Source organism: Rhinolophus ferrumequinum, chromosome 13 (assembly GCF_004115265.2).
Source record: "Rhinolophus ferrumequinum isolate MPI-CBG mRhiFer1 chromosome 13, mRhiFer1_v1.p, whole genome shotgun sequence".
Lineage (NCBI taxonomy): Eukaryota > Metazoa > Chordata > Mammalia > Chiroptera > Rhinolophidae > Rhinolophus > Rhinolophus ferrumequinum.
The window spans coordinates 27,923,381-27,948,147 of NC_046296.1; the positions used below are offsets into that span (position 1 = coordinate 27,923,381).

Consider the following 24,767-nt stretch of genomic DNA (forward strand, 5'->3'; position numbering starts at 1 on the left):
TGGGGGAAAAAATTACTGTTATTTTCACATAAATATTTATCTGGAGACAGTGGCTTCCTATGTGGAGCTGAACTTGGAAACCAGACCTGGAGCTGAACCTACTTTTAACTGTAAACTCTTTGGAATTGTGTAACATAGTGATGCATTGCTCATTAATAAAGATGCAAATAAACACATTTAAAAAATAAATAATAATTATAAAATTAACAGTAAGGTTTCAGATATGTTTATAAGTCGGTAAAATAAAGAAAATAAAATTAATAAGTTTAAGCACTGATCTTGAACACAAAAGCAAAAAAGTATAGTTTATAATTCAGAATTCTTAGTTGTTGCTTCCAATTATGATTTTCAAACAGTTTTTAATTAAAATTTTTTGAGTCTGATAAAAGCTATAAGGTGTACTCTCATACACAAAATATTTTGCATACAAATATTTTATGAGTTTATGAATTCTCCATAATAAATATTAAATGTTACAAATCAAATCAATATTTAATTTGCTATAAAGAAGAGGAAAAAGATCCCTTAAGTTTTCTGTATTCTGACATGCTAACCAAGTCAGGTTTTAGAAACCTTAAACCCTTGATTATAAGTGATACTCTATTGTGGGAAAGACCACTACATACATATTAAGTTTAAAAAAAAACAAAAACCAAACTTGACAATATCAAGTGCTAGTGAAATGTGGAGCAACTAGAACTCTCATGCACAGCTGGGAGGACTGAAAGTTCAGGGACTTTGGAAAACTGTTTGGCTAACATTTACCATACAATCTAGCAATCCTATTTTTAGATTATTATGCAAGAGAAATAAAAACCTATATTCACATGAAAGCCTCTAAGTAATGTTTATAGTGGCTTTCTTCATAATGGCCCCAAACTAAAAACATCTACAAATTACTTTGCTGGTGAGCAGATAAACATAATGTGATACATTCATACAATGGAGTAGTGCCAAACACTAAAAAGGAACAAACTAATAGATACAATGTGGATAAATTTCAAGTCCATTTGCTAAGAAAAAAAAGCTGGACTCAAAAAATGAAGTATGGTATAATTTTACTTGTATGACATTTGGAAAAAAATCTAACTGATAAAGACACGTAAACAGGTCTGTGGTTGCCAGAGTCTGGGGTAGGAAAAGGAATTGACTGAAAAAGGAGCATAAGGGAAATTTTTAGGGTGATGGAAGTCGTCTATGCTTTGTGGTAGTAGTTATATAACTATATGTGTTTGTCAAATCTCATACAAGGAATGAATTTTACTGTATAATGTTAAATTTTACTGTATATAAATTTAAGTTTAATAAATCCAATTGTTAAAAATTGTGGGGACATAGGGAGTCCACCGGGTGTAAACGTACATGGTTTGGAAAATCTTACTCTGAAGGTTTTAATAAGCAGCGCTTCCTTCCCTTCCTGGGAGCAGGGATTTATAAAAAATTTTATGTGGAACACTGTGGATTTATAATTAGGAATTATTGTGACCTATAAAGATCTATTTATTCTATAAAAGGATATTATGTATCTTTTATTTATCCTATTACTTATTATATTATTATAACTTATTATTTATTTATCCTATTATTTATTATAGGTACCTTCAAATAGCAAGCTTTCTTGTGCTTTTATTATAGGCTTCATTTATTAAAAAATGAACAAAACCTTTTTGGGAATACAACTGTTATAACAAGAAGGGCACATATCAATAGCACCCTATCTGCAAAGGTATTTCTGGATTTCTAAAGAAATTTATGTGCTAACAGAGAAATAGTTTCGCTGAAAGTAATTAAAGGCAAATAAGGACTCCATTTTTTTTTCCCATTGAAATAATGTATTTGGTCACTTACAACATGTTGGTTTCCTAAAAATTCAACAAGTTGTTGATTGTTTCAGTAATAAAAATTAAAAAAAAGAAACATAAGAAAAATTAAGTCTAATGTAAGCAACGTTTAATAGCACCATTGTTTTTGCCACTAGTTTCTTAAAAAGATGTCAGATATTGTCGAAACACATCTGACCATATTAATTAAACAGCAATACGAGTATATCAAAAGAGCCTGCTCTCCGTGTTTGCAGGGTAGGATATTAAAAAAACAAAAAAACTTACCTGATAACATCTTGAACAAGTTAGCCAGTTGACTGTTCCCCACAAGCGCCAATATACATCTCTCCAAGATTTTAATTCTTCAAAAAGACTATTCAAATACTCATGAACATCCCAAGTCTTATCTCTGGGGAAAAGAGCTTCAATTGTTACACTATTTTACAAGCAAGCTATATATACAATTGTTTACATGACTGTTTTTAAGTTTGTGGTTTATTTTCAGGAACATTCCCCAACTGATGGCTGTGGGATGGACTACACCTAACAGTAGATAAAATTTCATTTGGAAGTTTATTTTCTTTTTCTGGGATAACAGAAAAAGGTATGAAAGGTTTAATGTCAAATTATTTTGCTAAGCTAGATATAGGGTTATAAATTAAATATAGTTTGAGTAGGCTAACAGTTGGGATTTAGGCATATGTTGCTTAATGAAACTTTTATTCTAATTTTACATACTGTAAAATAAGTTGTTATTAATTATTGGTGCCTCTAAACATTTCATTAATGTATTAGTTCTTTATGTTTTCTGGTAATTGAGTAATACAGTTATATACACTCAGGTATTGTTGGATAAACATTTTTAAGTTAAGTAATATAAACTTAAAAAATAGCAAAGGCTTAAAACCATATTTGCTATGGTCATATGTAACTCAAGTTCTTATTTTTTTCCAAGCTCTTCCCTTAATCTTTTCTAAGATTTGCTATTTTTGTCCTTAATTCAACAAATAACAAAATGCTATCATGTTATTACAAATTACACAGGCATATCTCTTTTGAGATATTTAAAGACAATTTAAAAAATGTCATCAACAGCTGACTTGCCGGAAAATACTTTGAATAGGACAACAGAAATAGATGAAGTTAGCATCCATTTTTTTCACATAGTTATCACTGTCAGAATATATATAGTATATAATAATTATTGTTGTCAGAATGGATATAACTTTCAAAATGTAAATCAAGTCTCAAGACAAAAAAGTATAAAATACAATATAATACTTTATAATAACTAATGAAGGTTAGTTATTACAATAACCAAGGAAGATTCCTTGATTATTGTACCGAGAGAAAAAAAATGAAACATTTTAAAGTTGACTGTGTTATTCCCAGTAGGGTCAAATGCATTTCTCTGTACTTTTGTTTTGATGTTTAAAATATGAAATCTAACATTAATTGTAGGTTTCTTTCTTTAATAAAAGTGTTGTACATTTTTAATATTGTAAAAAGGACAAGCACAAATAAAATTAAAACCATCCATAATACTATCACTCAAAAGTAACACAACACATAACATTTGAGTGAACATGGTTTCAGTTTTGTTTTATAACCTGTTTTTCCACTAAATTTACCACTAACAACTTTCTAAGTATATATTCTTTTACATTATTCTCAAAAGCTGCACATTAAGAATTGATTAGATGTGTTTTATATAGATACACTATTGTATGGATATATTTAGCTCGTTTAGTCATTTGGGTGTTTCCTTTTTTTTTATTTAAACAATATAGCAATAAATATCCTTATTAAGTGCTTTCACAAATTCAACATTATCTCTTTGGAAAAATTCCTAGCAGTAGGATATTGTCAGAACATGAATGTTTTAAAGTTTTTGCTTTCATAAGACATTATACCATTTTATAACACTCTACTTCCAACTCTGAAAGAGAACTGGTTTTGAACTTAAAGGGTAAGAATAAAAAAAGACTATGTGGTAATAGAATACTGACAAAGTATGAAGAACAAATAGATCGTGGAAAATCCAATTTTGAAAACAATTTTCCTCATTCACCAAAATTCACCTGAAAGTAAATTTGGTTCTCTTGTCAAATTCAACATAATATTTATTTAGATAGCTAAAATCTGTTAGTGAAAATAAAGCATTTTAATGGCACCGAGCAGATATCTTTTAAGATAAATGTATACAAATTTTTACTATTTTTAAAGTTTAAAAACATAATGACATTTATCCAATTAATAAAATATAGCTTTTAAAATAACTTTGTTTTGGAAGTGGCATCTTTAACCAAAGTGGCAAATATTAAACCAAATTTGGATAACATGACAAAAGATATTGTCTTATTCCTTAGAGAAATAGTTATGCTTTTATAAATACGCTAGGAATTCACATTTTAAAAGCAGTATTTTATTTTCACTATACCTTAAGTGAACATAGACAATATTTCCATGTCGATCCACATTAATTTTTCCAGGAATACATGGAATTCTTCTGTCTGTGTCTTTTGTTAAAAGTTTCTTACACAAACAGCATCTATAACACAAAAAAAGGTACAAAGAAATATGAAAAGAAAATTTAAATGTAGTAAAATTAAAGAATTTAGTTGCATTGTATGGCATAGCAAAGAACAACACATCACCATACCTGTATAAGGTTGCTGCATTATTCCGAGAATCTGGATTCAAGTACTCAGGATCAAACAGCCTCTCAATCTTCTTACAAAAAAGTTTACTATTAACAACAAATGACCAACAAATTAATTTTCTATATCTACTTTACTAAATAGGGATGGAAACAAACTTAATAGTGATGAAATACTTAGTAGTGATTAAAAAACAAACACTGACCTATCTTCACAAGTAGAAAATAAGATTAATAAATCTTTAGAAAAGCCTCTCTTTGGGAATTTTAATACAGTTTTAGTGTTCTAATAAATAAACCTCCTAATGGGAACTGCTTGATCAAGAATCTATTTTCACAAGCAAAATAAGTCTGATGAATATCTACCTCTATTTTAGTCCTTTGTTCCTGGAATATTCAAGATTGAAGATTTTGGAAATTTAACAATCCTGGGTCTACCAAAAACTCAGTATGTGATCTTTGACAACTTAATCTCTCTGAACTTTGCTTTCTCATCTATAAAATGGGGTTAATAATTGCAACTCATAAGTCTTTAGGAGGGTTAAATGAGATAGTGCTTTTAAAGAGTGTCAGACACAGCATTAAGCATTCAATAAATGTTAATACTTTATTATTATGCATAATATGATTGAACTTTAAATCTTCAAATTAATTAATTCTAATTAAACTAATTGTCGTTGATTCCAAGTATACACCGTTTCCATTTTCCCTCATGTAATATGTGCCACTAAAGGGCAGATCCAGAATTAGTGTCCTGATCCCATTTTCAAGTATTTAGCTCTTGAATAATTCCCCTTTGTCTCATTCCCCTGAAGGACCAAACTCTTGGATAATCCCCTGTACTATCTATTTCTCCTACTCTAATGAATCATCTGGTCAGCAAATAAACATAATCTAATATTCCCTTTTTCTTAAAAAAAAAAAAATCCTTTCTTGAGCTTATCTACCCTTAATAGCTACTGCTAAATATTTCAGCAATTGTTCAGAGCATAACATCGGAAAAAAAGTTATCTAAATCCAACTGGTCACATTTCTGTCCTCATCTAACTCTACATGGTAGCAGCATTCAATACATTTGATCACTTCCTCCTGTTTGAAACCCTTTCCTTCAACCCACTAGCTCCTCCTTCTCAGGCTCTTCTCAAGCTCTTCACTCCCTCTGTTGAACTTCTAAATTTTGGATAGTCTTTCTCATTACTCTCTTGCTAACAGTTAGAAAATGAAATAAATACAAACAGCATTTACAACAGCACTAAAAAAATTAAATACCTAAGGATAAATTAAATTTTAAAAAAAAGGAAAAAATATCTCTCTACTGAAAACATTGCTATAATAAATGGAGGGTTATACCATGTTCATGGACTGAAAGACTCAGTATTAATAAGATGTCAAATCTTCACAAATCTATTAATTCCAGCAGGTGTGTGTGTGTGTGTGTGTGTGTGTGTGTCTGTGTATGAAAGAAAGAGAGAAAGAGAAAATAGGTAGGCTGATTATAAGATTTATATAGAAATGCAAAATGACCTAAAATGACTAAGACAGCAATCTTGCAGAAAGGCAAAGCTGGAGAATTTAGGTTAATAGATACCAAAAAATAGTAGAAAGACAGTGTGCTACTGATACAAGTATAGACAAAGAAATCAACAGAACAAAATGGAGAATTCAGAAACAAACCTCACACATATATTTACCTGATTTAAAATAAAAGTAACACTGCAATAAAGTGGAGAAAGGATAGTCTTGCTAGGAAATCTCATCCAGTTCCATGGTTTCAAATCTCATCTACTCTTATATTTTAAGACCTGAACTCTGACCCAAACTTCCAACTTGTATATCCATCTTCCTGCTATCCTACACGGATGTCTAAAAATATATTAAATATATCAAATAATTTTAAGATTCAATCCCATTTCTTGATACCCCTTACCCCAATCTTTCCATTTTCTGTGAATGATATACTACCATCCACTTAGTTGCTCAACCTTAAAACCTAGTCATTACTCTAGAATACTCTCTCTTCTTACATCATTCCATTTGAAAATCTGCCAAATCTTTCTAATAACCTACTCTGAATCCATCTACTTCTTTCCAGTTCCACTGCTTCCACTCTAGTCCAAATCTTTTTGTCTCTCAACAGACTACTGCATTAGCTTCCTAATAAGTCTCCTTACTTCTTATATCCTTAGTCTATGAGTATTTTCCATATAGCAACCAAAATGATCTCTTAAAAATGAATCAGGTCATGCCACTCCCCTGCTTCCATTTACACTTAGAATAAAGAGTACACTCTTTGCTGTGACCTAAAAAGCCCCTAAGTAATATGACCACTGCTGACCTCATCTCATACCACTCTTCCCCTTTATACAAAAGCCTATCTTAATAATTTTTCACATAATTCACTACCACAATAAGCTCATATGTACATTATACAAAATAGGTAATTTAATTATTAATTTTTATCTTGAGCTATCAGCTCTGGATAAATTTTACTTTATTTAAAATAAAATGGAAATATATTTGTAAATATATTCTAAAAATAAAATATCTTACTAAAATGAAATAGAAATAATTTATTTCTTCTAATAGAAACACTAGATTAAAAATTAAGAATTACCTCCTAAACTTATCTTTCTTGTCCTTTAAATCATCAACCTCACTGTGTGTGAACAGATCAGCTATACATGTAAGAAGATTTGCATTAATACAGTTCATGTTGCATGGGGTAGCTACTATGGCATCCATATTTTTGTGGCAATACTGAATACATTGTTCAACCTAAAGAAAAAACAGAGTAGAAATACATGTTGAAAATAGTAGCATGAAGGATAATATCATATCAATACTTTTCAAAGACAAAAACACAGTAAAAGCCTTATCCATGTATTGTTAGGAACTAACTGGGTTTTGCCTATTTGGGTTAATCTACACTGTTCCAAAGTGCTCCAGCAGGTCAAATTTTGACAATCATATGTGCATAGCAAGAAAAATCATTTTCAACCTTCTTAAAATATTTCAAACAATAATGCGTTCAGCATCTTTTATGGTTGTGGCAGGTATAAATCTTAGTCCACAAACTCAAGTATACAGGATATGTGACTTCCTATAACTAAACTTAGGGGCAATTTTATGTCTCCATTTCTCTGAGTAGCAGAAACATAATTTCCGTCACTTCAGGTTTTCTCGGTTGTGTTGTATTTGCTCTCTGACTTTCTTTCTCTTTCTCCAACCAGAGGCATATTTATTTATGTTTTGAGGTGGATTTGGGTACTGAGGAAAACTAGCCTGGCTAATCATGTATTGTTCCAAATATTTTGCTTATGGCATAAAAATGATCATTCAGAGCTTAGATTTCAAAACTCAAAGATTAAGCACTCTTAGTTTCTGCTTTTTTTCTGTAACCTTTCTCTGAAGCAATTAATACTAGCAACTGAATGGGGGAAGGACTAAGAAGTAGAAAGAACACAGGGAATTATCAAACTTCACATCCGTTAATATAGCAAAGGAGTATTCTGTCCTATGTAGTTTTACCAGGGGCTAAAAGTAAATATTTATTTAAAAACCACGAAAACATATAAAATATTTGAATGATAAAGAAATTCATTAAATAAAAAGAAAAAGAAGAAAAACAAGTCTATTGATACGTATATAGAAATTACTTAAATAGCAAAACAAATATATCCCAATTAATTTTCATTTAATTTGGTTTTAGAGCAAATTCCCTTTTAGGGTAAAGTTAATTCTGTTTAGTTTCCTCTAACACAACAGAGAGCTACTCCTTCAGGATAAGTTGCTTGCTTTATAGGCATCAAATACAAATGATACATGGTAGCCTTAATAACCTTACCCAACAGAACAAACTACCTCCAAATATGAGCAATTCATTCTAACGGAATCACACACTTGCCTTAAGAAGTACTTCAGAAAGATGTCTTAGAATTTTCTAGACACTTGAAGGAAAAATCAAGTTATATGTTAAATCAAGCATGGGTGAACAGAAGAGCTTTTATTAATACTTACTAATGAATCCATTTTCAAAAACTCTGAAGAAATAAGAATTGAAATGACATTTCCTGGCTCTAAAAAAAAAAAAAGAGCAAAAAATTAAATTCTCCTTTTGCTTTGTACCACAACCTCCTCAGAACAGGCTCCATCTCATCTTAAAAAAGGATGTTACTTTAATAAGAACAATTTAATATAACCTACTATGGCTTATATATATGAAATAAAGAAAATACAATTTAAAACTTAGGGTATAGAGAAAACGCACACTAAGTTTGCCCTGGAACTAGATTCATATCAAGTAAAAAGACTCCAGCTAAAGATATGACAAATGCAAACTTCTCCTTAACTAAACCATGGAAAAAGATAATTAAAATTGAGGATATAATTAAAAAAGAAGTGAGAAAAATTTTAAATGATTAATGAGAGCACTTGTTATTAGTGAAGTTATTTCAAAAGGAGTTCAATGCTTGTTAGAAAAAAATACTTAATGAAAAAGATTCTGAACGATAACATAAGATTTACCACTGTAAAAATGCTAAATTTACTTCCTAAAGGCAGACTGAGTGAGCCTTCAGAAGCTTATTCAGGGAAAGTGGAATGCTAGCGGACACAATTGTTTTAGTAATGCTGTCATCTCCTCTGAGGTATATTTAAGAAAAAAAAAGAAAAAGAAAAAATTGATTTTTACCATTATAATACTAAAATAATTCTTCTAAATAAAGAACTATACAGACGATGATTAAAATATGCAATCCCAATCTTTCCTTAAACAGAAATTCTAGATTAAAGATTCTCAAACAGAGATGGTGAAAGGAGGAAGGAAATGGTAAAAAAAAAGTTCCTCAGGAAACTGTAATATGACCCATCTAGTTAAGACCCAATGTCTGGATTATCAGAGATTCAATTAAATATTTTGGTAGTTTTCCTGGTTAGAATAAAGATTGCTTTTATGAAGTTTACATTTCTAGTCACTGATTTAAAGTCAAAGATTACTTTTTGCTCTACTTCTTTTACTTTTATTATACACATAAATATGCTGAATCAAACAATAGGTTTTTTTCTCTCTACATATTTTGATTTTTATTTCACACATACATATCATATCTGGGTGATCTGAAATCTCTGGACTCTGATTGGCTGAAACTTTTGACTTAGTACTCTTGTAATTTTTATTTAAGGACCACTAAAAACCTTTTCCATTAATTTGATCACTAAAATGTAATAAATTATAAACTTCCTCAAAAAACTTTTATATTGTCAGTATAGATTTATTTACTTGTAGGAGTTTAGAAATATTTTGGTACTGCTATAAATAGCAATTCTAGTACACAGAAAGACTTTATTAAATCACAAGTGTGATTTCCTGTACAAGTCTATGCCCAATGAAAGATTACTCAGTAATTATTCTTCCTATCATCTACAATACTAGTTCTCAAACTTTTAAGATTTCAAAGACCTCTTTTTAATCTTAAAAACCGAGACACCTAAAGAGCTATTAAAAAAAAAACGCTATTTCACACTCCCCCAGGGGGTGATATAAATATATTTTAAAAGCTACCTATGCAGTCTCTAGTGAAGAACCAGCACTGAGGGCCCCCCATAAGAGCTTTTGTTTATATGGGTTATATCTGCCAGTATTCACCACATTAGAAATTAAAACAGAAAAAAATTTAAAAATTTATTAATTCATTTAAAAAGTTCAGTAAGAAACTCATTACATGTTACTATATTTTTGTGAAAAGTAACTATTTTCCAAAATGAAAAAAAAATTAGTGAGAAGAGTCACACTGACATTTTTGCAAATTTCTTCAATGTCTAACTTATTAGAAGAGAGCTGGATTCTCATATCTGTTTCTACATTCAATTTGTGGGTAGTCTTCTTTGATGTTACATCAAAACTTGATAAATCATAGTTTCTTATAGGTTAGTTGCAATGGGATCTGAAATCATATTAATCAACTTTACCTATTCTGCTATCTCAAAATCTACTTATTTATCTTGTGCTTTGAATGGATCTTTAACCCAGGCATGATTTTTTTTTTTTTTTTTTTTAATATAATACAATGGTCATTTGGAAAATATTGGTTCAGAGTTATATAGATCTTCCAAATGTTGAAACATTTCATTGTACGATATATATTTAAAAAAAAAAATCACATTTGTTAATATGACCACAGCCTCATCGGAAAAGTCTTCAAATATCGAGCTGTCAAGCACATGAAAGCAGACATAAATTTTCCAAAACTCTAAATCTCCCTTGAAAGCTTGAATTTTATTATTGGCAACAAATACTTTCAGTTGTTTCCCTTTAATTGACAAGCTAACGTAATTCATTTTTAACAAAATATGTGCCATATGTCTAAGTCTGAATAACCATAACTTGTCTGTCAGTCATTCTTCCAAGTAAAAATGGCTTTCTTTTTTTTTTTTTTAAACTTTTATTTATCTTAAGTGTGTTTTTCCAGGACCCATCAGCTCCAAGTCTAGTAGTTGTTTCAATCTAGTTGTGGAGGGCACACCTCACACTGGCACATGCGGAAATTGAACTGGCAACCCTGGTGTTATGAGCATCACGCTCTAACTAACTGAACTAACTGACTGCTCCAATTTTTTAAAAACCTGCTATTAGGTTGGTGCCAAAGTAACTGCGGTTTCTGCTATTATTTTAGACTGCAATTACTTTGGAACCAACCTAATAGTTTAGCTTGCAACTCAAACAACTGCACAAGCGCTCTTCCTCAAGACAACCATCATAATTGTACTTTGGTGTGCAGCAGAAGTGTACTTCTCATGTCATCTCACAAAATATTAAAAAGACGTATACTCAAGCATCAAGAGTAAATAAAATTAGTAATTTTTACTGCTGCATCAAGGACATTCTTAAGTGAAACTGGATTATTTTCTTTTTACTATGAGCACATGGTGAAGAACACAGAGACCACTAGCCCCAGCCTGATGTGTGCTAAAAGCACCAGTAGTTTTACCGTCCTTTACTTCTTCACCACCTGAACAAATGTCAACACAGAGAGAAAGACAAATAACATCTTGGTACAATTATGTAAATTGTCTTGACCTGATGGATCCTCTAAAAAGATCTCCAGGATTCCAGTGGCTTGTGTACCATACAATGAGAACTGATCTAGAAACCTGTCCACTTGCCATTAATTCACTATAATTCACGAAAAAAGGATAAGGTATCACTTTCCTAAAGGGTGGTTACTAATCTGAGCATAAATATTAATATTCAATTTCCCACATTTCATGTTTGACCTGAAACAACTACCAGGTGACACACAAATTTCACCATAAAATAAGCAATAGATTGTCTTTTACCTAAAGTGGGCATCTCACAATCTTTATTCTCCTTAGTGTTCCTTTTAACATATTTTATTAACCAGTTGAAAATGTGAACGTCACAATGAACTGAAATGTCCACCTCTTCCCAGCGCTGGGCATCCATAGATAAATATTCAGCAAAGTACTTCATTTCTGATACCAAAAGATCTCGTGGACAAATAAAATCTTCTTTCAAGTTTTTTGCTTCATCACATACATGGATCACCATGTTTGGCCTTTATAAAAAATGTTACACAGAAATGAAATTATTAGAATTTTAGAAGAGGAGCCAAGAATATTGACATCTATTGGAAGTATGAGAACAAGATGTTTTTGAAGGTTTTAATCACAAATCATTTTTATAGGATTTTACATTCAGAATTCTTCATTTGCTAATCCTATCTATTACTATATCTTAAATTACGACTAATTTTAGTTAAGCAATTAGGAAAATAAATAAAAATACTTTTACTATGAGACTCATAATTTACAGGTTTAAATTTATTATTTTGAAGTTATAAGTAAATTATAAAGTTTAAAAACATAATACCAATTCACAAGGAAAAATTAAATAATACATTCTATTTCTTGTGATGAACATAAAACAGCACTTTTACATGGCTATGGATATGAAAAGGAGATAAAGATTAAATACTAAAATTTTTTTTACTAGTAATGAATAGGAAAAACAGTTAAAATTATTCATTAAAGAATCAAAAAGTTAGCATGGCTACTTAGTTATTTTTGACAGCAAGAAATCTTGTCTCTAGGCATTGATTAAATATAAATTAGTAAATATAGTTAAAAGAATTCTTAAGACTACAATGTGCTTATTTATATGTTTTTAAAATAATTTAAGAATAAGCTTACATAATACATCAGAAAGATTGCTTCAAAAATTATATACTCTTTGAATGTATTTTCCTTTGAAAAGAATACCTCCAAAAGAAACATCAGTGTGATCCACACCTGCCTTCATTTAGTTACAAAAGGAAGAGATTAAATAGGAAGAGATACGCTGTCCTACAATATGAATCTAATGTGTGTTTAATTGAACTTCATCAATTTCTAACACAAAAAAATTACATTTGAAATAAAATTGGGTTACCAAAACAAGGATTATTAATCAATGCTCTGTCAAAGGAATTTAATAACTCTTCACAAATTGTCCTTCCATAGAAATTTAAATAAAATATAAACAGGTAATGGCTGGTATAAAGAAGCATAAAGTTTCTGAGGCTTTTGAACCACAATATGAAATACTAGATAATTCCAGTAAAAAAATTATGTGATAAAATTTTTGTGCCACACAAACAAACCCATCATTTAAAAATCTATGTGAATAAACTAAAAATCACTGAACTATACACTTTAAAAGGGTGAATTTTTTATTGTGGTAAAATATACATAACATAAAATTTGCCATGCTAGCCATTTTTAAATGTACAGTTCAGTGGCATTAATTTTATTTACATTGTTAGGAAATCATCACCATCATCTATTGCCAGAACTTTTTCAAAAGGGTAAATTTTATGGTATGTGAATTATACAGTAATAAGACTATTATAAAAACTATCAAAACTGAAAATACACAAAGGGACCATTAAAGACAATGAAAATGTTCTAAATCTGCATTTGGGTGATGTTTACATGGTGAACCCATTTGTTAAAACTCATCAAAGTGAATACTTAAAATACGTGCAGTTTATTGTATGTAAAATATAAAAAGCAATACAAAACTCTCAAAACTTGCAATATACTGAAACGTATATTCTAATTTTTAAATGTTTCTATAATGAGTAAGTATATTTAAATACATAGTTCTAAAATATATATCCAGTTGCTTTAATGAAGTTGGAGATCTAACGGCAGAGTTTTCTTGGGTTTTAAAATTTACTTTTCAAAGTTTTATGTAGATGTTATTTCTAATATTTAAAAAATGAAAATGAATTTTTAAAATGGAAAACTAGTACAATTTATAAATAACACAAATAAGCCTTATGTTTAGTTATCAAGCAATTATTTATAGTTCAACATATGAACTAACCTGATTTCAACTGTTTCAGCAACTGTGCAATGTGAAATGTCCTAAATGATGGTAACTGATGTATACAACACCAATCATATATTTTATAATTTAAAGTTGATATTTATATTAAGTCTTATCTAGCAAAGAACCAGCTTCCTACCCTTCAGATTCTTCAGTCTTTTCTCCACCATTACGAGTAGTACAATTTTCACTTTCTGAAGAACAATTCCTTGTGGAAGCTATACTATGTCTTCCTTAAATACAGAAACAAACACATACAAAAACAAAGGGGGGCAGGTTAGCATTTCTAGCTCAGAAACGGTTTTTACTTATTGAATAGTTACACTGTAAATGTATGGTTTCCAAGGCTAGTTAAAGGTGGTATTTTGTCATGTGGAATTTCCATTAATATTTCTAAAGGTATATGGAAGAAAGAGTCCAAAAAAAGGACCACAAATTGCTAAAGTTATGCTGATGATTTAAAAAATACTGATATGGTGTGTATGGACAGGAGTCAACTGTTCAAAAGTCAACAATACAGGTTTCTCCTCCTGAAGTAAATTTTTACATCAATACTCTGCTGCTACTGAGATTAAAATAATTCATTACACTCTGAGGGTTTCTAAAACTAGATATTATCTCCAAAGTAACTGTGGAAAACATCTTCTTTACCCTGCCACTGTGTCATCTGAAGCTATTGTTGACTGCAATAAAGGATAGCTGTAAAAAAAGATAACACGAGAGAAGCAGATTCCCTCAGTAAATTTATGACATAATGAGGCTAACAGAATAGAGTAGTAAATTTTGATATAGTAAAGAGGTTTTTTTTGGTAATAGTGTTTGACCTGTATATTAACATTAAAAAACTTTTCTCAAATATAGACAAAAAAAGACAGATTTCTAAAATTCAGGAAGACGCAACAGAAATACTAACAGATTTTTCAGAAATACTTACAGATTTTTCTACCAATCTTTATATTAGCCTTTAAAAAAGTGATTAGAATACATAATAATTTGCAGAATTATCATAATAATAAGCAGTGCATTTTGTTTAAAACTTTACCTGTTTTGGAAACTGCATCCTGACCAACTGGAGTCTCCTGAAATTCTCCCTGTATGTCAAGAAGCGAGGATTTGATATAAGTAGCTAAAGTTTCAACAGGACTCTCTCCAGCCATTAGGGAACTATACTGGTTGTCAACAGGTGAGCTTCCACTGCTCTTCAGTTCATCAAACCTTTTTGCACACTGTAATGATATACAAGGAAGAAAATGCAGGTCTGGATATTTTTTTAATTAAAAAATGAGAAGCTATTTTCTTGCCTACTATTTGGAGATACTTTTCTGTAATTATTTTTTGTAAGTGAACAGTAATCTATTGGGTAACATCTAGAAAATTTGCACACATTTCAATAAACAAAGCCTCTAATTTTTTTCTTTTTCAAAATTCAGGGTAGAATTGTTTTTAATACACTTTAACTCAAAGGCATGTTGATGTTCTTGTAGAAAAATGAAGAATGCCTTTATCAACCATATTGCCCTGTGGTCTGCATCTATTATCATTTGAAAACTTTAATAATTTATTTAAAAACTTGGCTTATATTTTTACATTAACTGAGTTTCCACCAGGAATAAGACCAAATTCTGACCTTCAATGGATAGTAAACCAAAAAGTATCTGATTTGTGACACTAGATTTTCTTTATTAATATAATGAAGACTTTGTCCCTACTAACAGTGAGGTTCACCTTGCACAAAATACTGTAGTAACACTTCATGGCACATATTTGGGCATAGTTATCCTTGCACGATGTTTTCCCCTATCCTGTTAGTCAGTCATGAAATCAATTTAGAAGACCCAGATTAGCAACTGAAAGAAAATAAGTAGATTAGAAAATATCAAGAATGCACTAAGCATAGTAAGACTTAGTATTTCTTCATGAAAATGTTCTTCCTATGTGTGTACTACATTACAACATAAAATGCTTTCCTTACTATGGATCTTGATCAAACAACATTGCTATAGCATCTATTTTTAAATCTCCATCAACAATGTGGATGGCAAACTCCATAGCAGACCAAGTAATCTGGGAGGTGCAAAAGGAGAAAAATATATACCTCACATTTTGTTTAAACAAACAATTACATGATTATTCATATGTAAAAGAATGAAGCTGGACATCCTACCTCACACCATTATAAAAATTAGCTCAAATAGATCAAAAACTAAATATAAGAGCTAAAACTATAAGAATCTCAAAAAAAAACCAAACACCAGGTATAAATCTTCATGACCCTGGATTAGGTGATGGTTTCTTAGATATGACACTACCAGTGCACACATACACATACACACACACACACACACAAACAAAAAACAAAGAAAAATTAGATAAACTAGACTTTATCAAAATCTAAAACTTGGTACCTCAAAGGACATCATCAAGCATATGAAAAGACAAACCACAAAACAGGAGAAAATATTTGCAAATTATGTATCCGACAAGGGACTTGTATGTAGAGTATATAAAGAACCCGTCCTAGTCAATAACAAAAAGACAAGTAACCCAATTAAAAATGGGCAAAGAAGATTTATAAAGAGCCAATAACCACATAAAAAGATGCTCAACATCATTAGCCATCATTTCAGAAAAATGAAATCAAAATCATAATGAGTTACAAATTCACACCCACTACGATGGCTATAATAAAAGAGACAGATAATAAAAGTGTTGGCAAGGATATGGAGAAATTGGAACCCTCATACACTGCTGCTGGAAATGTAAAATGGTGTAGTCACTTTGTAAAAATTAGTTATATTATTTCAGCTAAGTTAAATACTTATTTAAAAAAATCTTAATTCCTTTCTCCATTTTCAAAATGCCAATAGGTAATTTTCAAAATAGATAAAAAATTATAATCCAGAAGATTAAATGAAAGAACATTCAAGAAACTTTAAAAAAATAACATGCTTTGTCCATCACATATTAAAACAATATTGAAAATAAGTCAATATGAAACTATCAATAGGATTAGATGAAGAGGTCAATGGATTAGAATAGTAAATCCAGAAATAGATCTGAAGGTGGAATTTTAAACCTGTAATAAAGAATTAAATATTCAATAAATGTTGAGACAATTACCTAGTCACTAGGAACAAAGTTAATACTAAAATAAACTCCAGGTAGAGTCAAGATTTACATGTAAAAAATAAAAGTAATCAGGAAAATACATGTGACTATGTATTATACATAACTTTCAGGTGGAAGAATTTTATAAACATGATAAAAAAGGCAGACATCAGAGTATAAGATTCATAGATTTTAACAAACTTTTAAACATTTGTTATACAAGTGACTATTACTAATAACTTAATAGGCTGACAATAAACAGAGAAATAAGCTAGATCAAGTGTTAATATATTTAACACATAAAAAACTGTTATTACACTACCAACATAACAACGAATGCACAAATAGAAAAAGGACATGACACAACAAAATACTATAAAACCTTTAATCTCTTCAGGGTTTAAAGAAAGGTAAATTAAAACTGCAATGAGATAACATTTATTAACAATATATATAAATAAGAATTTTGAAAAAACATATACACATAAATACTTGATAAGTGTAAGGATCAAGCACTCAGCTATGCTATGCTGACTGGAGTATATCATGGATGACCCTTACATTGGGCAATATGTAACAAAAGCCTCATAAATGCACAAGACCTCTGATCAAGCAATTCTGCTTTTGAGATTATCCCCTAAGGAAAAGAGAATAAGATATTTATTACAGTGGTATTTGTATTCATCAAAAGTTGAAAACAATAGCCTAAATATCCAACAAAAGGGTCTGGTTCAGTAAATTATGATATAGGTCAAATAAAAGAATAGTCTACTGCCATCCAATATTACAGAAGTCTATTAACTGACACATAAAGATTCTTACAATATGCTAAGCAAAAAAGCAAGCAGCCAAACAGTACATTTGTTATATGTCCACTTTAAAAATTCATATATGTATAGAAAAGAATCTGGAAGGATACATATAAGGTGTGTATCTTACTTTAGGTAGGGTGAGATTTATAATTCTGATTTTTTGCTGTTTGTGTTCTTTAAGGTCATGTTTTACTGAGTAATAAATTATTTAAAAATTAACACTATTTAAAAATAGTCTGATTCACCATTTAGCTGTATTTTGGTTAAAAAAATTTCCTCAATTGGGTGAATTTGAATATGCAGCAGATATTAGATATGATGGAATTATTGTTAATTTTATTAGGTTTGATCATGATATTGTGGTTATGTAATACTGTTCTTATTTTAAGGAGATGTATGCTGCAGTCTAGGAGGTGAAGTGTTATGATGTCTGAAACTTACTTTTGAATATTGCAGAAAATATTACATAAAGAGATCAAGCAAATACCTAGAATTGCTGAATCTATATAAAAGATATAGGGGTGCCATACTATTCTTTCAACTTTTCTATATGTTTGAAAATACTCACAAAAAGTTGGAAAAATAGCTGAATTCAAGGTTTGCCCTGCTTTAAAGCCTAACGTAAAAATCAAATGGTGAAAACATAAATTAAGGAATGATAATATACATTAAAATATAAGTTCTCTCACCATTTCACAAAGATCTGTAACATAACTGAGGGCAAGTAATCTCTGTGGATACTGGTTTTCTCAATTGTAAAAGAAGAGGCTGGAACTTGATTCATTCACTGATTCCACAAGTATTTATTGAATGTATATGATGGGAAGAGGTGAAAATGTTTAAAACCTACCGGGAAAAATCACTAATGTCATTTCTACTTCTAGAAATCTGAGATGATTCACCCACTTCAGGATTCCTTTTAACAGCAAAAATTCTCAGGTCAATGTTTCTCAAACTATGTTTCATGGATGAATTACCAGAAATCTAAAAGTTCCCTAGAAGAATTTTTAGATTTTTAAGGTTTGATTCTGAGTATAATAACATTAATAAAATCATCTAGACCAGATGACAGGATATTTCAGTGCCTATTTGCTTGTCTGTTTACAATAAAGTTGCAATTTCCATACCAAGAGATATTTAAACTGTCCACAGCTAATTTTAAAAAAGGACAAAGGTAGGGAAGGGACTTGGTAGAGATGCAGTAGTGCCAAGGGAAGGCAAGTAATGTCATGGCGCAATGTAAGGCTTCATAGTAAGGCTTCAACGTAAGGCTTCTCTTGAAAAGCGGAGAGAATGAAGGCTCTGAAAGGCACGTGGCAGTCCTGGCTGAATGCATAAATTTCTATGCCACAACAGACTGCACAATATTTGTGTTATAATCAGCAATTTCATTTCAGCAAAACACTATTACTTACCACATTAAGGAAGCATTATTCATTTGAATTGTGTTGGTTTTCGTTTTCACTTGTGTCTATGTGTAAATTAAGTTTATGGTGGTATAGGTGTGTTTATACCTAGTATTGTTAGTGCTCATTTAATTTGCATTATGATAAAAATAATTTAAGTCAACACTGGGAGTTTTTTCTGTATATTACTCACAGCATTAAGGACTTAATAACATAAAATCCTATTTACAAAAATTTTACCTACCCATACTTTTACAGGAACACCTATATTGCTTAAATTAAGATATTGTTAGTAAATTTTCAGTTGTGTAAACATGTGGATAAGGTTGAATTTAAACATGCCAGGTGGGTTAATATATTATATAATTTATAGTTTGTATCTAGTCAAATTATATCATATGAACATTCAGTATTTATACCTGCATATAAATATGCAAAACTCAAATATGTTTCTCTCTTACTAGTCATTCCTTGAAATTGATTACTTCTTCTGATTTTTCCAGGAGATATCTGTGGACTATTATTTACCTCTTTGGGTGTTAGTCCAGGCACAAGCCTTGCCACAGTTTCCCAGTTGATGGACTGATGGATTCCGATTAATGGATAAAGAAGCATGTCCAACACCATTTGGTTGTTATTATTCAGGAAATTGTTGTTTTCTGAATATCCACGACTCATCTTTTGGAACTAGAGATAGAGGAAACAAGCAGATTTATTTACATCTGATACTCAAATGTTTTCGGAACAGTATTAATCAGTTAAAATTCATTTCTAAGAATTATCTGCTACTATTTAAAGAAAAAAAATAACTGACCTAAAATAAACACAGAATATACAAGCTCAAACTCTTTAAATATAATAGCATTTCAATATTATGGATTGGTGGCTGGATGGATAGAAGGATGGACGGATAGATAAATATGTGATTTAAAAAGTAAAATAAAATATTAACGGTAGAATATAAGAGATAGGTATACAGGTGTGCACTATAAAATTCTTTTGACTTTGCTATATGTTCAAACTTTTTCATAATAAAACATTAGGGGAAAAAGTTGAATACAACATATCTTCCTTAAAAAAATCCTTAAGTGTGCCTTATTTATACTTTGATTAGCAATTCATGGATGATAGAATTAAACTGTAAAAAAAAAACAAAAAAAAACCCAACTAATTAAAAAGAATTATAATTTCCTTATAGTCCTAAGCACTGTTTATTTTTCTGTGAGTGAATGTCCAACAAGGAAGGCTGAGCACATTTCATTTTTTACTGATGTAATCAACTGAAACTTAAAACCAAGTTCATCTGACATTTTAGGATAGCATAATCACTGTTATTGTGCCATGTAATTATGAGTTATAAATAACAGGGAGATCAACTGTAATTACTATTATTTTTATATGTTTGAAATAACTTTTTTGGGGAAAGTTCTCTTCTTTGTCAAAAAGCAATGTGACAATTGGCCCGATAAGGTTTAATCCTTATACTCAAACACACACCCTGACACATATGTAAAAAGCCAAGATGCCTCCACACACATGCACATATCCACTCACCCCTGCAGGGAGAGGGCTTCCCTCCACCTTCACCTGGCTCTCCACCCATCTCTCCTCACATCACATCCTCTAACGCAATCCAGGAGCTCTTGAATGACATACCCAGTGAGGAAGCTTGTCCAGAATCTTCAGACAATAGGATCACCAAGAAGAAAGGCTCTAATGACTTTGCAAATGAACATGGTTCAATAAACATTTAGTGAGTCCCAACTATGTGCCAAGCATCAGGGATACAAAAATAAATATGGCATGGTTCCTGTCCTCAAGGAATTTATGGTCGGGTGAGGGACACTAGAGGACACACAGATCATTTTAATATCATTTGCTGAAAGCCAAAGCAAAGGGGAGCCATCGAGGGAAGGAGGAAGGACACATAATAGCTGTTACTTACTGAGTATTTACTAGGAGCATGGAACTGTGCTAAGTATTTTACATAAGTTATTTCACCCCTATAAGATAGGTGCTCTCCCCAATTTTACAAGATGAAGAAACAGGTTAAGAGAAGTTAAGTAATTTGTACAAAGCTACAGAGCTAGTAAGAGGCAGAGCAAGGTAAAACTGACTCTCACATCCATGCTGTTTCCATTATATACAACAGGTACAGTACAGGGGAGACAGCAAGTTGGGGAAAATGGCTTAGGCTAGAGAAAGATAGAGTCTAACATATGTTGAAGTTAGTTATGACTCAATTAAACAATTTTGAAAGCTTCTGTTTGTGAGCAGGGGAGGGTGAAGGTTGTGGTATCAAAGAGAAAAAGAAGATAACACCACTGAAACTTAAAACGATTTTAAGAATTTATGTCAATTATACTTCAACAAAGCTAAAATTAAAAAAAAAATAATTTTAAGAACCTTTTTATGTCACTGTCTATGAGACATTTCTTATTTTATTCAAACATTTACTGAGCCTCCACTATGTGCCAGGCATTGTATCTGAAGTCAGAACGTAAATTTACAGATGAAAATAATGACAAAGGTTTATGGCTCTTCATAGCTATGATTTAATTGATGATGAATTGTGGGTTGGGAATATAATTTCTAAATAGAAGCTGTTGCTATGGAAAATATTACCTACCTCCTTAGGACAAGTACAAAGCAAAGGTCCACTGACAGACCAGTATAGTGCAAAAAGCAGTATACACAGGAATCTGCAGCTCTGGTTTGAGTTTTAACTCCACACACGATCGTCATCTGAACTTTAGCAATAAAAATTAAGTGATGTGGGGGTGGTTGGATGGCTCAGTTGGTTAGAGCACTGAGCTCTGAATAATAGGGTTGCCCGTTCAATTCCCACATGGGATGGTGTGCTACGCCCCCTGCAATTGGATTGAAGGACAACGTCGTGGAGCTGATGGGCCCTGGAGAAACACACTGTTTCCCAATATTCCCCAATAAGATAAACAACAACAAAAAAATCCACCTAAAAAAAAAATTAAGTGATAATAATACCTTTCTTTGACTGACATCGTAGAATCAAAACGATTATTTTGTGAAAGCACTCTGAAGACAGCAAAAGTGCCTCACAAATATGATGCAACATAAAATAACACTTGCCACCTTGCAGAATTGTGTTGAGGATTACGTGAGATGTTTAAATGTTGGAATGGGGATTTGGAATGTGAAAGCTCTCAGTACGTGCTAACCATGATTAGTACTATACAATTGTTTACATAAAACACTGGTATAGGACATCAGGTGGCATACATCACAAAGTTATGTATCTGCATGAACATTAAAAAGAAACAGGAAAACACTAAGCACTCTAAAATCACAGCTTCCTAGCAACCAGAGAGGTACCCTGTAGATAGACCAGAATCCTGTTGTGGATAAGAGTATAGATTCTGGAGCCAGAATGCCCAAATTTTTGTCCCCGTTCTACCACCTAAGGTCTTGTCTGGTTCAGATGACTTATCTCTATGCCTCAATTTCCTTTCTATAGCACAAGGAATAGTAGCTAGCCCACATATTTTGAGGATATATGGACAGCACTACTTGACACAATGTAAGGACTACATAATGTCTGTAATAGTAACATTTACATTCTAGAGATCTTCAAATTAAATTAATAAAGATAAATGTGATCGATAAAAGGAAAGACATCAGCTTTTCAATGAAGTATGCTCCAACAAAATGAATAAAAAGTCAGATCTAGATCCTTTTCCAGCTTTACCACTTTCAATTGTCTCAGCTATAAGAAAATAGTACCTACCTTTGGGGTTATAATAAGGATTAAATAGTAATATATAAGTATATAAAGCACCCAGCACACCACTTGGCATAAAAAAGGTACTCAACAAATAATTTAGTACCACTTATATTATTTTCTTCCTATTTTGGCCATCATTGGCATTAAAAATTTCCAAGAATTAGTTTAATAACTTTAAAATACTGCTTTGAGCCCAGTAGATAATAGATTTTACAGAATTTCATTATTCTCCACTTGTGTTCCTAACACATCATCACTTTTCATACCATACAATTTGAGATGTATGTTAGCATGGGATATTTTATTATCATTTGTTTGGTCTAAAACAGAATCCAGGGTAAGAACCTGGGTGCTGTTCATTTCCAAAAAAATTTACTTAAAATTTCTAAAATATTTATTGTGGCCTACAACGAGCCTGTACCATTAGCTAATCAAAAATACTGTCCAGATTTAATTCTTAAAAACTTGTATATGTATTTCAAATATGATACTCATTTATAATATATATGTTTGAGAATAATTTAAATCATCTAGATGTGAAAATTTTTTGTTGTTGACATTTTTTTCATACCACTGAAGCATCCCATGCAAGGGAAGACTATCCAGTATTAATTCCAGTTAAATGAATGATCAAGAAAGCATCCCTTAGAGTCTGAAGTATGAAAGGCATAGCACTGATGGATAATCCTTAATAACACATAAATTCTCTCGGAATAGCTGTCACAGTGCACCCATTCTGGAGAAAATGTGTAGACTTATCAAAAACTGTGACAGTAAGTTTGAAGCTTAAATAACGCCACTATTAAATCTACTCCCATTCATAATAAAACATATTTTAAAAGTTAATGTTTAAAGTGAAACATGTTATTTACCAGAAATAAAAATTCTATTTGTTTAATACAGAACACTTTTGACGACCAGACCTCATGTCCTCTCCCCTGTTCCTACAACCTTGGTTTATTTAAATGTATTAATAAGACCAATCTCAATTAATTAAGACCAAATAGAAGTCTACGACTGGCATCTGTTGTGTTTTTGGGTCCCCCCCCCCTTTTTTGAAATAGAAAAAGGCTCTTGGAGACAGAGACCTTTTTTCCTAGGCAGTGGTAAGATGAGAAGGGAGCCGGTAGTGCAGGTCAAAGGCCTTTGGCATAACGGGGCGTAGGAGTTAACACTGAGTCATCCCGCACCTGACACCAGTGACCAGGCTTCCAGACCCCAAAAGAGAACGAAGCCAGGTGGCTTTCATCGTGAAGGAAAAAGTAAAATCACACCCAAAACCAGGATGAATAGACCAGAGCCCTGCAAACCTTCGGCCCAGAGGCTCACTGCGCCGGGCGTCCTCGGGGCACCTCAGACCTTCGCGTTCTCCTGCCCCGCTTCCATCCCCCTTTGGGGCAGAAATTCTCCCGCACGCAGCGGATGGGAAGCGAACAAAGGCGTCGGGCAGAGGGGCGAGGCTGGGGGAAACGGGCGGGGCAGACAGTGGGGCGCGGCCGGGCCGGCTGCGCGGATTTGGAGCAGGCAGGGCCGGCGGGCTGCAGGCTACACGTGGAGGTGTTCGCGGGCGTTTGGGCGAGCGGGACGAGGAGGCCGCGGCGGGAACGCGCTGGGTGTTAGCGGTACCGTCCCTTGCCACACTTCCCGCCCCCTAGCCCGAACCCACGTCTTCTCGGCATCTCGCTCACCTCCACAGGGCCGCGGCGGCCCTCGCTGCGCCTCCGTCACCTGCAGCGGCCGGCTCCGCCCGTCCTGGAGCACCGAGCTCCCACCACCCGGCCCGCAACCCCAACCGCGGCCCTCACACGCCA

The 24,767-nt window shown here is 32.1% G+C and overlaps 1 protein-coding gene across 1 annotated transcript in view; it reads right to left on the bottom strand.

Annotated features, from left to right (window-relative positions):
* The window catches only part of SANBR (SANT and BTB domain regulator of CSR), a 47,682-nt gene extending 22,915 nt beyond the window's left edge, over nucleotides 1-24,767 (bottom strand). The window contains exons 1-10 of the mRNA XM_033125631.1: nucleotides 24,645-24,767; nucleotides 19,725-19,883; nucleotides 14,913-15,096; nucleotides 14,010-14,103; nucleotides 11,818-12,056; nucleotides 8,500-8,558; nucleotides 7,097-7,257; nucleotides 4,486-4,572; nucleotides 4,264-4,374; nucleotides 2,109-2,232 (exon numbers count right to left, since the gene is read on the bottom strand). Of these exons, the coding sequence (XP_032981522.1) occupies nucleotides 2,109-2,232; nucleotides 4,264-4,374; nucleotides 4,486-4,572; nucleotides 7,097-7,257; nucleotides 8,500-8,558; nucleotides 11,818-12,056; nucleotides 14,010-14,103; nucleotides 14,913-15,096; nucleotides 19,725-19,874 (1,209 nt within the window). The 5' untranslated portion in view covers nucleotides 19,875-19,883; nucleotides 24,645-24,767. The remainder of the gene's footprint in view (nucleotides 1-2,108; nucleotides 2,233-4,263; nucleotides 4,375-4,485; nucleotides 4,573-7,096; nucleotides 7,258-8,499; nucleotides 8,559-11,817; nucleotides 12,057-14,009; nucleotides 14,104-14,912; nucleotides 15,097-19,724; nucleotides 19,884-24,644) is intronic.